Source organism: Phyllobates terribilis, unplaced genomic scaffold, assembly GCF_046119375.1.
Source record: "Phyllobates terribilis strain yellow unplaced genomic scaffold, ASM4611937v1 Scaffold_1__5_contigs__length_1240528914, whole genome shotgun sequence".
Lineage (NCBI taxonomy): Eukaryota > Metazoa > Chordata > Amphibia > Anura > Dendrobatidae > Phyllobates > Phyllobates terribilis.
In genome coordinates, this window is record NW_027362761.1 from 504,577,318 (window position 1) to 504,592,640 (window position 15,323).

The window sequence follows — 15,323 nt, forward strand, 5'->3', positions numbered from 1 at the left end:
ATTTTTTGGCACCAACTTTTCAAAATGGTGAACGTGATTCATAAATTTGGCTACAGTGTCAAAAATGGGCTTTCCTCCTGGCTTGAACTGTTTTTGCAAATTTTGCCATAAAAAAAAAAATCAAACGTTCGTGCCAAAAGTTTGGCGTACTCAAAAATACACCAGGTGGGACTGGAGTGGAGTTGCGCCAAATTTTGCAACTTTTTAAAAGGACGCAATTGATGAAGCAGGTGAAAATATCTGGTGTGGCAAGATTTCACCCACAAAGTGGGGGGAAAAAAAAAAGCACAAAATAGAGCACAAATAGAACAGACTTCAAAACAAGCACAACTAGAATAATAAATTGGGTGCAAAAATAAAAGCACAAAACTAACAAAAAACAGACACAAAATGCAATGATGAATCGGGTCCATAGGCTGTAAGGAGTGTGAAATACTGACATCCGAATGAGCCCTAAATGTTAATTTTCATCAATTCATCACGCTTATCTTCTTATTCTTCCAATCGCAGGATCCCCTCTGTTATCTATAGATTTCAATTTATGGATGTTCCCAATATTCTTTCAGCATGTTGGCTTTAAAAGGCGAGCACATTTGCCATTGATAAGTGCCTGATCAATAATAGCACCCTCCGATGTGCGGGATTCTTTCCATGCAGTATTGCTATTGAAGACTTACAGTGGGTACGGAAAGTATTCAGACCCCTTTAAACTTTTCACTCTTTGTTTCATTGCAGCCATTTGGTAAACTTTAAAAAGATAATTTTTTTTCTCATTAAAGTACACTCTGCTCCCCATCTTGACTTAGAAAAAGCATTTAGAATTTTTTGCAAATTTATTAAAAAAGAAAAACTGAAATATCACATGGTCATAAGTATTCAGACCCTTTGCTCAGACACTCATATTTAAGTCACATGCTGTCCACTTCCTTGTGATCCTCCTTGAGATGGGTCTACTCCTTCATTGGAGTCCAGCTGTGTTTAATTAAACTGATAGGACTTGCTTTGGAAAGGCACACACCTGCCTATATAAGACCTCACAGTTCACAGTGCATGTCAGACCAAATGAGAATCATGAGCTCAAAGGAACTGCCCAAGGAGCTCAGAGACAGAATTGTGGCAAGGCACAGATCAGGCCAAGGTTACAAAAGAATTTTTGCATTACTCAAGGTTCCTAAGAGCACAGTGGCCTCCATAATCCTTAAATGGAAAAAGTTTGGGACCACGAGAAGTATTCCTAGACCTAGCTGTCCAGCCAAACTGAGCAATCATGGGAGAAAAGTCTTGGTGAGAGAGGTAAAGAAGAACCCCAAGATCACTGTGGCTGAGCTCCAGAGATGCAGTAGGGAGATGGGAAAAAGTTCCAGAAAGTCAACTATCACTGCAGCCCTCCACCAGTCGGGCCTTTATGGCAGAGTGGCCCGACGGAAGGCTCTCCTCAGTGCAAGACATATGAAAGCCAGAATAGAGTTTGCTCAAAAACACATGAAGGACTCCCAGACTATGAGAAATAAGATTCTCTGGTCTGATGAGACGAAGATAGAACTTTTTGGTGATAATTTTAAGCGGTATGTGTGGAGAAAACCAGGCACTGCCCATCACCTGCCCAATACAATCCCAACAGTGAAACATGGTGGTGGCAGCATCATGCTATGGGGGTGTTTTTCAGCTGCAGGGACAGGACGACTGGTTGCAATTGAAGGAAACATGAATGCGGCCAAGTACAGAGATATCCTGGATGAAAACCTCTTCCAGAGTGCTCTGGATCTCAGACTTGGCCGAAGGTTCACCTTCCAACAAGACAATGACCCTAAGCACACAGCTAAAATAACAAAGGAGTGGCTTCAGAACAACTATGTGACCATTCTTGACTGGCCCAGCCAGAGCCCTGACCTAAACCCAATTGAGCATCTCTGGAGAGACCTGAAAATGGCTGTCCACCAACGTTCACCATCCAACCTGACGGAACTGGAGAGGATCTGCAAGGAAGAATGGCAGAGGTTCCCCAAATCCAGGTGTGAAAAACTTGTTGCATCATTCCCAAGAAGACTCATGGCTCAAAAGGGTGCTTCTACTCAATACTGAGCAAAGGGTCTGAATACTTATGACCATGTGATATTTCAGTTTTTCTTTTTTTAATAAATTTGCAAAAATTTCTACATTTCAGTTTCTTTTACAGTCAAGATGGGGTGCAGAGTGTACTTTAATAAGAAAAAAAATGAGCTTTTTAGAATTTACCAAATGGCTGCAATGAAACAAAGGGTGAAAAATTGAAAGGGGTCTGAATACTTTCCGTACCCACTGTACATTCCATCTCTGTTCTAAATACCAACCAATAGATTCCGGTAATTGTTGTATGGCATTGCTAGACAGCAGCAGGTCTTGTACATTTTCACACCCAGAAATTCCATCTTCCACCATTTCTATGTTGTTTTTAGACAGATCTAAGTACGTTAGTTGCTTCAGACTTCCGAGAAACTACAGCAAGAGAAAGGAAAGTCTATGTAAGACGGTGTATGACCAGAATTCATTAATATATCACATGCATGTTTATTCTGATGGAAGAATCTCCATATTCGTCACAAAGAAATGCTGTTCAGTGTATGGGGAAACAAAAGAGGATTTTCAAGAGGTTCTACATTTCTGAAATATTCTCCTCCTGCATGTTGGTTGGGAGGAATGCCGAGGACAACTTCCCGACTGTTTACTAGATGTAAGGGAGCTCTACAAACAGAAACTTGGAGCAAGATTTACCATGACCGGTGTTCTATATTGGAATAAAAGGAGCTAAATATAGAGAGGTGCATCCCTCTTATTAAATTTGACTCATCTTAGGTTTTCTTAAAGAAAATCAGTCACCACATTTTTGCTACCCCATCTGAGAGCAGCATGATGTAGGGGCAGAAACCCTGACTCCAGCGATGTGTCACTTACTTTACTGGTTGCTGCAGTTTTGATAAAATCCCAGTTTTATCTGCTGCAGATCTAGCAGTTCTCTGAATGCTGAGCTCTGTAAAGCCCAGCCCACACCACTGATCGGCATCTTTCTGCCAATCAGTGGTGTGGGCGTGGTTATACGGAGCTCAGCATTCAGATTGGCATTTTTCTGCCAATCAGTGGTGGGGGCGTGGTTGGACAACTTGGCAGAGGCCAAGTAGTCTAGTAGTGATAATCTCCTGCTGATAAAACAGTGATTTTATAAAAACTACAGCAAGCAGCCCAGTAAGTGACACATCTCTAGAATCAGGTTCTCTGCCCCTACAATGTGCTGCTATCAGATTAAGTAGCAAAAATACAGTGACAGATTACCTATAAAACCACTTTTCTTGGACTTTTCAAAAGTGGTGAGAGGTGAAAACAGTCACAAGAAGTTACAAATTCTTTTTTATCACAAAAATCTGCTGCATATACTAAACGTATTAACATAACCTTGAGTGTATACTCACCCCTGGAATATAGGTGAGTCTATTGCCATCCATCCAGAATTCCTTCAACCCACTTAATTGTTCAAGTACTTCAGGCTAAAAGAAAAGCAAAATACAGAAATGTGAAATACGAGTTAGGATAGGTTCACATATATATAACATTATTAAAAACTCCAGAAGAAATAGTACAGAACCTGGAGTGGACATATCATTGGTGCACAGGGGTCCAAGAGGTAAGGGGCCACATCCACCTCCAAAAAAGCAAGGAACTTATTGTAACAGAACTACTGGACTGTATAGGGCCCATATACTGTTCTTGCACAGAACAGTGTCCGCCACTGTACAGAACGCTACACTACCTTTCCCATGATAACATGACAGCATCCCAATTAACTACATTATAGTCTATAAGATCTGTTAGGCGACCTCTGCTCCTATGTAAAGTATGCCATTTATTCCATCATTGAAAATCAGTCAATGAAACGTCAGTAGGAACCTAATATTGGGTCATAAAGAAGTAACAGAGTATTTCCTAATGAGGATCCCCTCAGTAAGGCTTATGCACTACTGGACATCCCCTCATCAATGGCCCCAGGATGCTGCATAAAATATAATAAACTGTACTGACTTCCTGCACAGCCTGCTCTGATCTCAGCCTTTTGTCCTCTGCCAATTTTCAGCCAAAAAAAAGTAATGTGACCACTGCAGCCAATCAGAGGCCACTGATCGGCTTCTGTCTTCACAATTGTATCAGAAAGAAAGAACAGTGTTGCACTTGGGTGGAAATGTGAAGATTGCAGCTGATCATCAGCCGCTGATTGGCTGCAGCGGTCATGTGACATTGTTTATTTCAGTTGAGGACACTATAGCGGAGGAGCGACACTGATCTGGGAGGGAAGTATAGATTTTTTTTTTTAATTTCTAGAAACAAAAAGGCCAAACTTACCAATACCTGGTTACAGTGCTAATATATGCAGGACAAAGATATACCCCGGTGTTAAAAGTGGCACACACCTGTTCACACAGACTGGCACCATATTCAAGCCTTACCCATGGGTTTTTAATATTAGGTAACCACCTCCTCCATGAATCATGGGTGTTCGAGTGGTCGTACATCAGTATTTTGCACCAGTGCTACCCTCCGCAGTATACCACTGGGGTCGATCTGCATCCTGCAGTGTATTGGCAGTGTGACCAGGTATCTGTGTCTTTTTTGTGATGTTTTTGGATTTGATGTCCCTTTCAGAGAACCACTTTTCTTTTATGCATTAATATTTGACCATTAAAGGGGTTGTCTGGCCTTAGCGTACAAGTCTGCAGACTCGTGAGTCTTCATAGCGTGCACTATCAAGATTCTCTGGTGCCGGCAAGCTTGTGGCCACAAGTAAGCAATTTGCATACATGCAGTCACATGCCAACTAGACATGCGTGGCCTCACTCAATGAAAGTGTATTGAGCGAAGCAGGACAAGTCTAGTCGGAATGTGGCCAGAAGTATGCAAATCACACACTTACAGTCACATGACTGCCAGCTCCCGACACCGCAGTCACTCTATGTGCCAGGATTCTGCTGACTTGTACCCTATGGCCGGACAACCCCATTAATAAGTGTTTATCCAGTGGTTTCCAACCCCTTTAAGAAAAAAAGCCAGATCCAATGAAGCAATCATGTTTAGAGGACTCTAACGGGCCATTTTTTAAAATTCTGACCAATAACAGGCTGATCTCATAACAACATGGATCTGTTTGGCAACACATACCACTAACTAAACAGGTATTAGACGGGGTCATCTGCCACTTGAGACATAAACCAAGGTCATCTTTAATTTTTTTATGCACTTGAGTGTGTAACTGTAGTAGAAGGGCAACCAGAAAGAGATGAAGGGCAACCAGAAAGGGAGAGTGTCGTCAAGTCCGTCCTAGTCCGGTCAGACAGATTAGAAACGGAGCGATAATGACTGTATTAGGAGCGATTTACAAAATAAAATCATAAGATGCTTTGTGTGAGCAGGGAGTTTCTAAAAGGCTTACCACTTCTGTGAATTCATTACTTCCGAGATCCAGTCTCTCAAGCTGTGTAAGTCTATTCATAGTTCTGAAAGAGGAAGGGGTCAGAATTTATATATTTGTAGGTAAAATAGTACATATATGAGAACTTAAGGGGTTGGTCATTTTTTTTTTACTTAAATGCATGTATTCGGGGCTAAAAATAGTTTTTGCAATTGGGTTCAATTAACAATTTTGCCCCGTTTGGCTATTACAGGCTTTGTTTCAGTACAGATTCAACTTTCATGAGGTCTGTGGTCAGAAATCAAGCAAGAGGAGATCAGATAAAGAAAGATAAAAGAGTTACAAACTGTTAGAAGCTCTCCTTACATTGTCCCTGAATAAGCTGGCTGACAGATTCTTAGTTATCTCATTCTCCAGCCAGCAACAGACAGCGCACCACAGAGGCTGTAGAAAGTAAATAGTGCAAAAGTTTTAATGAAACCCAGTTGCAAACATTTTTTTTTGTTCAAATGAACGCATTTAAGGGCCAAAAATAAAGTCTTAAAAGGTCAACAACCTCTTAGTCTAAGAGCCATGAGAATTTGTCATAGGTTTTTTGTTTTTTTTTATGGCCTTCAGCTCGAGTTATCTTTAGTGCCTTCATATTATTGAGCCTGGGGAACCAGAAGGGGTCACTTTAAAGGACTAAGGATCACAAATAAAATAAGTTTACCTTGTGTGTTCATTACATTGAAAATTGTTGCTAAATTATGTATCCAAAGTTTAAAAATGTGGCTTAATGAGGTTATCCAGGACCATATTATTATTATTTTTTTTTTACTATTGGTCTAAGACCTAACAGGCAGGTATCTAACAATCTGCCTGTTCTGCCCAGTGCACATCTCTGCCAGCTCAGAACGGTCAAGGACTGTCTCTGCCAGAGATTCTGCGGATTCTGCTGACGTCATTTCGACAGAGTAGCTCTTTCTCTTCCGCTCTGCTCTGTTGATGGGGTGTCACTGATGAAGTCATGCTGCTTAACTGCTGGGAGCCGGCTGTCAATCAGTGTGACAGCGGCAGTCACGCCCCGTCGACAGAGTAGAGCAGAAGAGAAGCTGCTGCCCTGTCGACGTGGAGCAGTTGAAAGTTTGGCGACCGCTCTGACCAGCGCCATATAGAATAGGCAGGTAGTTGCCTCGGTTACCAAAAACATATCTGCCTGCCTGTAAATCAATACCAGATACAATTATAAGTCCAGTAATTGGAATTAAATGACTGAGTTTAATGGGGCAAAAGGAGGAGTTCAGGTCTTGTGCAGCTCTTCCTGGAAATTAGGACTAATCATAAAATTAGTAGGGAAACTTGGAAGGGAAATTACTAGGGGATTAGTGTGGAATTCCCTGGTCTTTGAGCTTACAGAGGTTTCCATTAGTATGTAAATAAAGCTCATTTCTTGTATAATGGAAGGTTGTGTAACGCTCTAAAATACTTTGTGATTTGTTTTCTCACCACTCGGAATCTCTCTTTTTGCTGTCAGCGAAGGGGAACATACTGGACTTGTTTATATCCAAAGAGCTCGGTGTCTGTGGTTAGCGGATATCACTAGTCATGTTTCTTGGGTTGGACACTGACTTATGGTACATGGGAGCTGCCTATACCTGGCACGACTGAGACACAATTCTTTCTAAAGGAGGAGAGCTAATTTGCGTATGTAGTAGTGGGGAAGGAAGTAGCTTCCAGCTGACACTAAAAGGGTTAAAGAGAGTGTTCCCGATAGTTGGATCTCTCTGGTCTGCAGTTAGGTCCAGTTAAGGGGTTAGCTGTGATAATCCGGCCCAGTAGAGTAAAGGGGAACCCAGTGCTATGGTTGGGCACAGAATGTGGACAAGGCTTTGTTTTTAATGTGTTTTGTTGTGGGCTGTAGTATTAGTAACCAGCCATAAGATGCCACTGTCCTGGGTACAGATGACAGGTTAAGTCTGCCAGTAGTATTGCAGACAGGTAGGACAGTGAAGGGGTTAATTGTGTGTGAAGACAGCCCATAGAGGGTGGGCACATTAGAAAAATCTCTGCTTAGTTTCCAGAAGCAGGAAGTGACAGTTCAGTGAGAGATAGTACTTGGGATAGTATGGGCAGCCTCTAGATAGTGGCTGCTAGGGCAGACATGAGCCCCGAACCCCAGACATTAGGATCACCAGAGTAAAGATTCCCTCCACAAGAGCCTCCTTAGCTGGCCGGAGAAACTCAAGCGAGCGCTTGAGAAACCGGGGACACATTCTGTCTGCAGGCTGCAGAAGAAGCTAGGACTCAAGCCTAGGACATGGGCAGAACTAGGATCCGGATATACTGTCATTGGTTAGGAAGATTCTCTAGGGCTAGAGAACAGAGCAACAGAGATGCTTCACTTAAAGAGAGAACCAGGGCTGAAGTTGTATCAAGTACCTGTGGGAAAGATGACAACCCCTTGGGCCTTATCCATTATATCTGCCTGTAAATATTATACATATTCCTCTTCCCCAAGTAAAGTCCCAGTTATGGTTATGAACCTCGTGTCCTCTGAATTTATTGCTGTCCTGGTTCCAGAAGAGAAATGACTGGAGACAGAAGCGACTGGCTGGTCTGAAGTAAGTGGAAAGCACCACATACACTGCAGCACATCAGAGGGAGGATACACCTTGTCTGTAGGGTGCCAGAGCAAGCAGGGGCCACAGCTCGCCCACACATGCCTTTCCCTTGGCAACTTTGCATTGTAAGTCTCACAACACAAAAATGTATTGTTCTCGGGGCTAAAAATCCATAGAGACCTTATCCAGCATACACAGTAGGAGTGGATATCAATGTATCGAGGCTAAACACACAATTGTAGATTGTATATCATATGACAGAAATGATATGTCACCCTCACAGTTCCTGTTCCAACACTTTCTTGGTCCTCTCTGATCTCTATGTCTGGCCCAAACTCGACGCACAAGAAATGATACGGTAGCATGTCTGAGGTAATTTGCAAACGTGGGTTTGAATCCCACTGCTTCCAAGGTTATGATGTTTTGAGGGTGATTAATGAGTGGAAGAGGCTGCCATGAGAGGTGGTAAGTTCTCCTTCAATGGAAGTCTTCAAACAGAGTCTGGACAGACATCTGTCTGAGATGATTTAGTGAATCCTGCATTGAGCAGGGGGTTGGACCAGATGACCCAGGAGGTCCCTTCTAACTCTAACATTCTATGATTCTAGAATAGGAAGTGCTCGCTCAGCCAATCACTGACTGCAACGATGACCCGCTTCACTCAGTCATTGGCTGAGCAGCATCTCCTTTGCTTCAAGACAGGAACAGTAAGTAGAGATTGGCCAAAAAGACAAGTATCAGGGCAAGGACAACAGGAATTTTTTTTACATATCTCAGTCCTTTAAAAACATTTTTATCCACTGTACAACCGCTTTAATACTTTGGAGCTAAAGAAAGGTGTTCATCCAATGGCAAAAACAGATACCAAAAGAATGGTGAGAAAATGAAATACAGTATATTAATCCATCTGTAGTGAAGGTGAAGTATTCCATCTTTCTGTAATGTGCAATGTGCTGGGTCCACTAGAAAGATCTCTATCGACTCTGGTTTTAGGGCCCCTGCAGACAAGAGCATGAAAAATCGTCCAATTTTCATTCAGAAAACTCAGACGATTTTCATCTAACTTTCAAAAGATTTTCATCCATGTGCCATCCGTGTGTCCATTTTTTATGTCCATGTGCGATCTGTTTTTATACAAGTACATTAAAACTTGGACATGATTACATACAGTTTTTTGGGTTTATAATAGAAATCAATACATAAAAATCGGATGCCGCTCTGATGGTCTGTGAGGGATCCGATTTTTTTCTCGCACCCAAAGACTTGTATGGGAGACTCTCATCCGAGACTTGGAAGAAACTAGTGAATGCTGGAATTTTTTTCTCATGGACAGTCGGCCCAAGAAAAAAAATCAGCCCTATTGAATAACATGGGTCAGTGTGCTGTCCAACTAAAGTTCGGTTAGCACACGTCCATGCTCATCTACATGAATCCTAATAGATGATAATCCATAATGAAGAACCACCTTTAACAACTCAGAATTCCCTAATACAGTTTTTTTGTTTTTTTTAGATATAGAAACCAGACAACTTCTACAGGGTGATTCACTGGAATTGCTGGAACTTATAAAAGATGGTCGACCGTACTGACATTTGGACTGTACATACTTTGGTTGATGAGAAGTGAGAGTGCAATGAACCTCAGCGACAGCGACAAGAAACATCCGTGCGCCGAGTGGTCTCGCCGACTTGTCGTCCCGCCGATCATCTTCACTACAAGATAGACTTGCTGCATGCCTTTCTGCACATCGGTAGTTTATGTGGTGCTTGCATTTCACTCCTGTCGAATTCCTTCTTCCTTAACACTGTACAGATACAGTTTGGAGGAGTGTGTTTTCATTGTGAAAACTTATTGGAAAATAAGTCCTTTAAAGAGTTGCCAAATTGAGTTTCTAAAGAAGTTTGGAGGTTGAAATCCGCCGTCCAAACGGTGTATTGAAGCCGCCTTTAATGACAGAGAAATCTCCAAGGGACTGTGGCCACCAAGATCACCTGATTTAACACTGCTAGATTTTTTCCTTTGGGGTCATTTGAAAGGTCGGGTGTACAGTAACAAGCCATGGACATTACAGGCACTCAGAGAACACACAGCGAGAAATTCAGGCTGTGACCTCAGACATTCTGCGGAATACATTCAACAATATGGAACGGCGCGGAGCCGTGTCTGAATGTGAATGGTGGACATTTTCAACACCTGCTTTAAAACATCAATTTCTCATGAACCAAGGTATGTACAGTCCAAATTTCAGTAAGATAGATCGTCTCTTTCAGAAGTTACAGTAATTTTTCCGGGTAAAGTAGTGAGTGAATCACCCTGTATAAAATGTATTTACAGTAAACTATCAGCACAATCAGTTCTCTAATACATCTAGCATCTATCTGGAACCTTCCTTTTTTGAAGCAGCGTTTGTGGCACAGAGGGATTTGGATTTCCCATTGTTCCCCATTGTTTAGATTCTTTTTTTTTTCACGTATACACATAAATATATAAATACTCAGCTTGTAAATCCTGACCATGACCTAGAAGACAGGACATGGCCCAGAAATTACAGATCAGATTTACCGCAGCAGGAATTAGTGCTGACGAGTTCTTAGCTCTTTGTATGCTTTTCTTTCTGATCAGCAGCTGAATCTTTTCTTCTCTAAATCATCATGAACAGACGCAGGACTGTTGTTCGGCTGCGCCTCTAATAATAAGCACTGACAAGCGCAGAAAGAGCAGAACAGGAAAACATGCAAAGATCCAAGTGCGTGATTTTGTGGAATGCAAGTTCAACAAACATCCTTATCCCAGCACCGACAATAATCAAGGGTGTGCCCTAATGAGCCGGGACTAGTGCGGCCAAGGGGGCTCGCTGCCACGACCTGGCACTGCAACATTCAGCAAAACTAGTATATAATAATGATATATATAGATTTATTATGTACACATATTTACACATATAGAAACACACATACATACACACCAGGGCACTGTATAATACTCCGCCGGGTGAGATGTCGGCAGAGAATGTGGAATTTGCAATGTTTCCTATATATTTACAAACAAACATAACCGGGTATGTATCTGATATACAGTATGTTGTCACCTATTATTGCTTCATGCAAGCTGAAAATCAAACTTTGCTACCAGGTAACTAATTGTTTTATGGTGACACAGCTAAAAAAAAAAAAAAAAAAAAAGATATGGGCATGAGGAAAACAGCTCTGCCTCCATGGATACAGCCACCAAACACTGGCATGTAGCCCTAGGCTAATGTTGATAATGCCTTGGTTGTAATTGGCCACCTACCTATATTGTGAGAACGCTTCTTGGTTTATTTGTTTTTTTTCAGACATGTATTGTAAAACAAATTTGTAAATAAAAAGTGTGTGTGTGTATATATACACTGGTAACACCCTCTTAATTTTATATTAAGCGTTGGAGGCAGATTCTCAGGAGATCTATGTCTGACCCAAAGATCATTTACATACTAAATAAAATGGGGATTTCTATGGAATAAGACATTGGATTGCAGATATCAAGGTATCATAGTATTCAGCTTCCTATGACCTACATGCCCATATAGATGACTTAGGAGGGTTGATCCTACTGACAGATTCCCTTTAATAATAAATATGACCGCAGTGAGCTCCCCCTAGGGGTGACACAGCTGCCAGGATTTTAGCATTTATTTCTATGACTTGGTGAAAAGAGGCATGGGAATTGGAGATCTATATCAGAAAAATAGTGTTAATAATTCTACAGACATAGATCATGAAAGAAACAACATATTTTGTCTAATTAAATTACAAAAACAAAAAAATAATTGGTGGATTTAATTTTACATGTGTTAAAGGGTTATTCTCAACATCAGAATGGATTATAATTACAAAGTGATTGTAAAAACAAAACTTTGTGATTTACTCGTTCCAAAACATCCTCTCCATTCTCAAGTAAGGAGGGAGTTTAAATTCTATTGTTTAATGCTCGTTGACTAGATTATCGGTCACCGCTGCAGGTTCGTGCCTACAAGCCACCGCTGCAGGTTAGTGCCTACAAGCCACCGCTGCAGGTTAGTGCCTACAAGCCACCGCTGCAGGTTAGTGCCTACAAGCCACCGCTGCAGGTTAGTGCCTACAAGCCACCGCTGCAGGTTAGTGCCTACAAGCCACTGTTGCAGGTTAGTGCCTACAAGCCACCGCTGCATGTGGAGCACCTACAAGCCACCACTGCATGTGGAGCACCTACAAGCTCAAGCTTGATCGAAAGTTGGCTGGATCACTGAAGCGCACAATCCAGTTAGTCTCAGACCCCCTCCACCCATATGATGCTGCAAAGGGCATCTTGGAGAATCTTGAAGAATCGAAGGGCACATAGTTCGGGCCAGAGGCACAACCATACGATTATTCCTTACTGTCAATATTCAGGAGTGCACCGCCCCTCGCAAACAGGTAGCCCGGAGACATGGGACTGGTGCACCCCTAAAGAAACAGCATAAGACAATCACTTAATTTAAAAATGGAGAATAAATAAACACTTACTTTGGTAACATTTTCAACTGGTTTTCCCGAAGTTCCAAAATTTGAAGTTTCGTTAGCCTATGGAAACAATATATTTAGATAATTAAAGCAGGAGCGCCTGAAAAAGAAAGACACAAAGTCAAGAGACAGTAATATGCTGTGCTTCTTCCAAACACACGAAATAAGAACGCTGCAGCCGATCAGCGGCCTATGAATGGCTGCGCACACTCCCGCCAGATGTTGATGCCAGGGGGACTGGTGGAGGAAGCAGTGTTGAATGCAAAGGAGCGCCAGAAGATCGAAAAGTGAGTATTTGTGGGGTTTTTTTTCACCTTCCTGGGCTCATTAAAAAGGTGCTATCCAGTAGAGGACAACCCATTTAGGAGGTGGGCAAACTTGCTTGGCTCTTAAACTTGAATAGAGAATGGCTGGAGTACATGTGGTGACCATTGTTTCTTTAAACACTTCAATATCCAGAACAAGCGATTATTTATTTTTTAAAGTGCTATCTGAAATTTTAAAATGCTGGGTAAGGGCGGGAAATATGTTCAAATAATAACCAGTCTCTCCCCTCCCGTCCTGCTTTCTTTCCATTCCTATTCCCTTATTCCAAGTTTTTGTGATTTGCATTTTTTTTTCTTTTTTTCCTGTCTCCCTTATTATTGTAAAATTCCCTTCATAAAAATAATTTGACGAAAATAATAACCTTATTCCCCACTCCAATCTTAGAGGCGACATGCCAAGCATGGCTGACCGGTCATTGGCAGCAGCGGAATGATGGACAGGAGCTTAAATAGGTGAGTAATGGCTACGATATTATAACACAACTCCTTTAAATCTGTACTGCCATTATTTCTTATATAAGTTAGGGGGAAAAACCTTGTCTATCAGTATAAAAATCCTGCAAAACACACACTGAACGAGGATGTGTTCAGACATCTGCGAAACACAACCCACGTATGGACTGTGATTTCCAGACTTGAAGAGGGTCTCCAGACCCAAACTCAACAGCCTCATAGGCCAGTAGCGGACACAGACAGAACAGGGCCCCTGTGCAATAACAATATATGGGCCATTTGCAGCTCTGGAGCTGGAAACGGGCCCCCTTACCTCTTGGGCCCCTGTGGTTTGTCCACTCATGACATAGGTATATACCTATGTCATGGGTGGACAAACCACAGGGGCCCTGACTGTTGAGCTTTGGTCAGGAGACCCGCGGCTGCTCAAGACATCGCGGTCCATGCTCGAACTGTGAAAGTCAGATGAGTGAAACCAGTCTTAGAAACCATTTCTGTTCTAGAACTTCAAAATCTGCAGTTAGTATAGTATTACAAAATTCTCAGCTATAGCAAGCTATATAAAGCTATACTAAAGCAAAGTATCAAGCCTTCTTTAATAAAAGCTGTGTCCTAGTGTGGATGTTCACGGCCCGGCATGGGAGCAGCTCTGTCCTTATTGCATTACATCACTATTCAATGAAAATATGGCCAGCAAGCATGTAGGTCTAACAGACGACCGATCCCCGCCCCATCCGCAGCACTGAACAAGAACAATAGGTTTTAGGTCAATGATTTAGACTTATGCAGCAACTATTCTACAAAGCCCACAAGAATCATGTAATGCCAAAGTCAGTCAAATGGAAATCTTTAAAAGCATTTAAAATCAATGCGAGGCCAAGAAAATAAAATTCAGAGCCCACAAACATCACCCTTTAAAATATAAAGCCCGAGCAACTTCTAAGGAGATTTCCCACGTGGGTTAACGAGAAGAAAAACCACAGCGCTGAGTTTATTTGCTGACTGAGGAGTTCAGCAGTGTAAAGGCACCGGAGTGTTAGTGTGAGTGCTGGCTGCAAACTACAGAAATGCCGGGCTCCTGTCTTGAAGAAATTAAAATAGCGAGTGGGAGAAGGGTGAGGAGTCATCAGGAGTACAAGACAGAAGATCTAAAGCCCAGAGCTGGCAGAAGGAAGGAGGCAAACACAATAATAACGGCAGAAATACTACCACTCATATTATAAACCCTTGTCAAATGAATATATACTGGCCCTAAGGATTTGAGATCTGTTCACATTTCTGTTAAAGGGGTTTTCTGATTTCAGAGAACCCACTTCCCCATCTGCAGTTTGTTTATGAAAACAAAATTAAAACTGTGCTTGACTCACCCTCCCTGGGTCCAGTTCTGAGTCTCCGCTACTGCTATTGTCTGCAGAGTTGACAGCGCTGCAGTCAAAAACTGAGCCCAGCTGCCCTGCCCGGCTTGTGCAGTCATCCTGGAAAGAGCCGCTGAGCTCACTTATTAGTTGTGAGGTCGGCACTGCAGGTGGAGACTCAGAGCGGGACCTGGGGAGGGTGAGTAAGGATCAGTTTGTTGATTTATTCTTTTTTCACTAACTGCAGCTGGAAACAGAATTTTTTTGAAACCGGAAAACTTCTTTAAAGAAGACGCTGTTGCAGTCTCAGGTCATATTTGACAAAATGAAAGACACCATTACAGTCAATGGGATCCTCCTGGTGCAGGTAGTATTTGCTGCAATGCGGATCGAGCACTTTTGCCAAATTTAATTTTTCTGCTCCTATTACATAGTAACATAGTAACATAGTCTTCCTTCAACCTTAAAAACTAAGTCCATCTAGTTCAACCCATAGCCTAACATGTTGATCCAGAGGAAGGCAAAAAAAAACCATGTGGCAAACACTAAGCTCCACATTGGGGGAAAAAATTCCTTCCTGACTCCACATACGACAATCAGACTAGTTCCCTGGATCAACGCCCTATCAAGGAATC

General features: G+C 42.1%; 1 protein-coding gene across 3 annotated transcripts in view; it reads right to left on the reverse strand.

The window, feature by feature from the left end:
• ERBIN (erbb2 interacting protein) overlaps nucleotides 1-15,323 on the reverse strand; it is a 238,002-nt gene that overhangs the window by 57,609 nt on the left and 165,070 nt on the right. For all 3 annotated transcript variants that reach the window (XM_073680222.1, XM_073680223.1, XM_073680221.1), the window contains exons 8-11: nucleotides 12,558-12,614; nucleotides 5,453-5,516; nucleotides 3,444-3,518; nucleotides 2,331-2,475 (exon numbers count right to left, since the gene is read on the reverse strand). In XM_073680222.1, coding sequence (XP_073536323.1) covers nucleotides 2,331-2,475; nucleotides 3,444-3,518; nucleotides 5,453-5,516; nucleotides 12,558-12,614 — 341 coding nt within the window. The remainder of the gene's footprint in view (nucleotides 1-2,330; nucleotides 2,476-3,443; nucleotides 3,519-5,452; nucleotides 5,517-12,557; nucleotides 12,615-15,323) is intronic.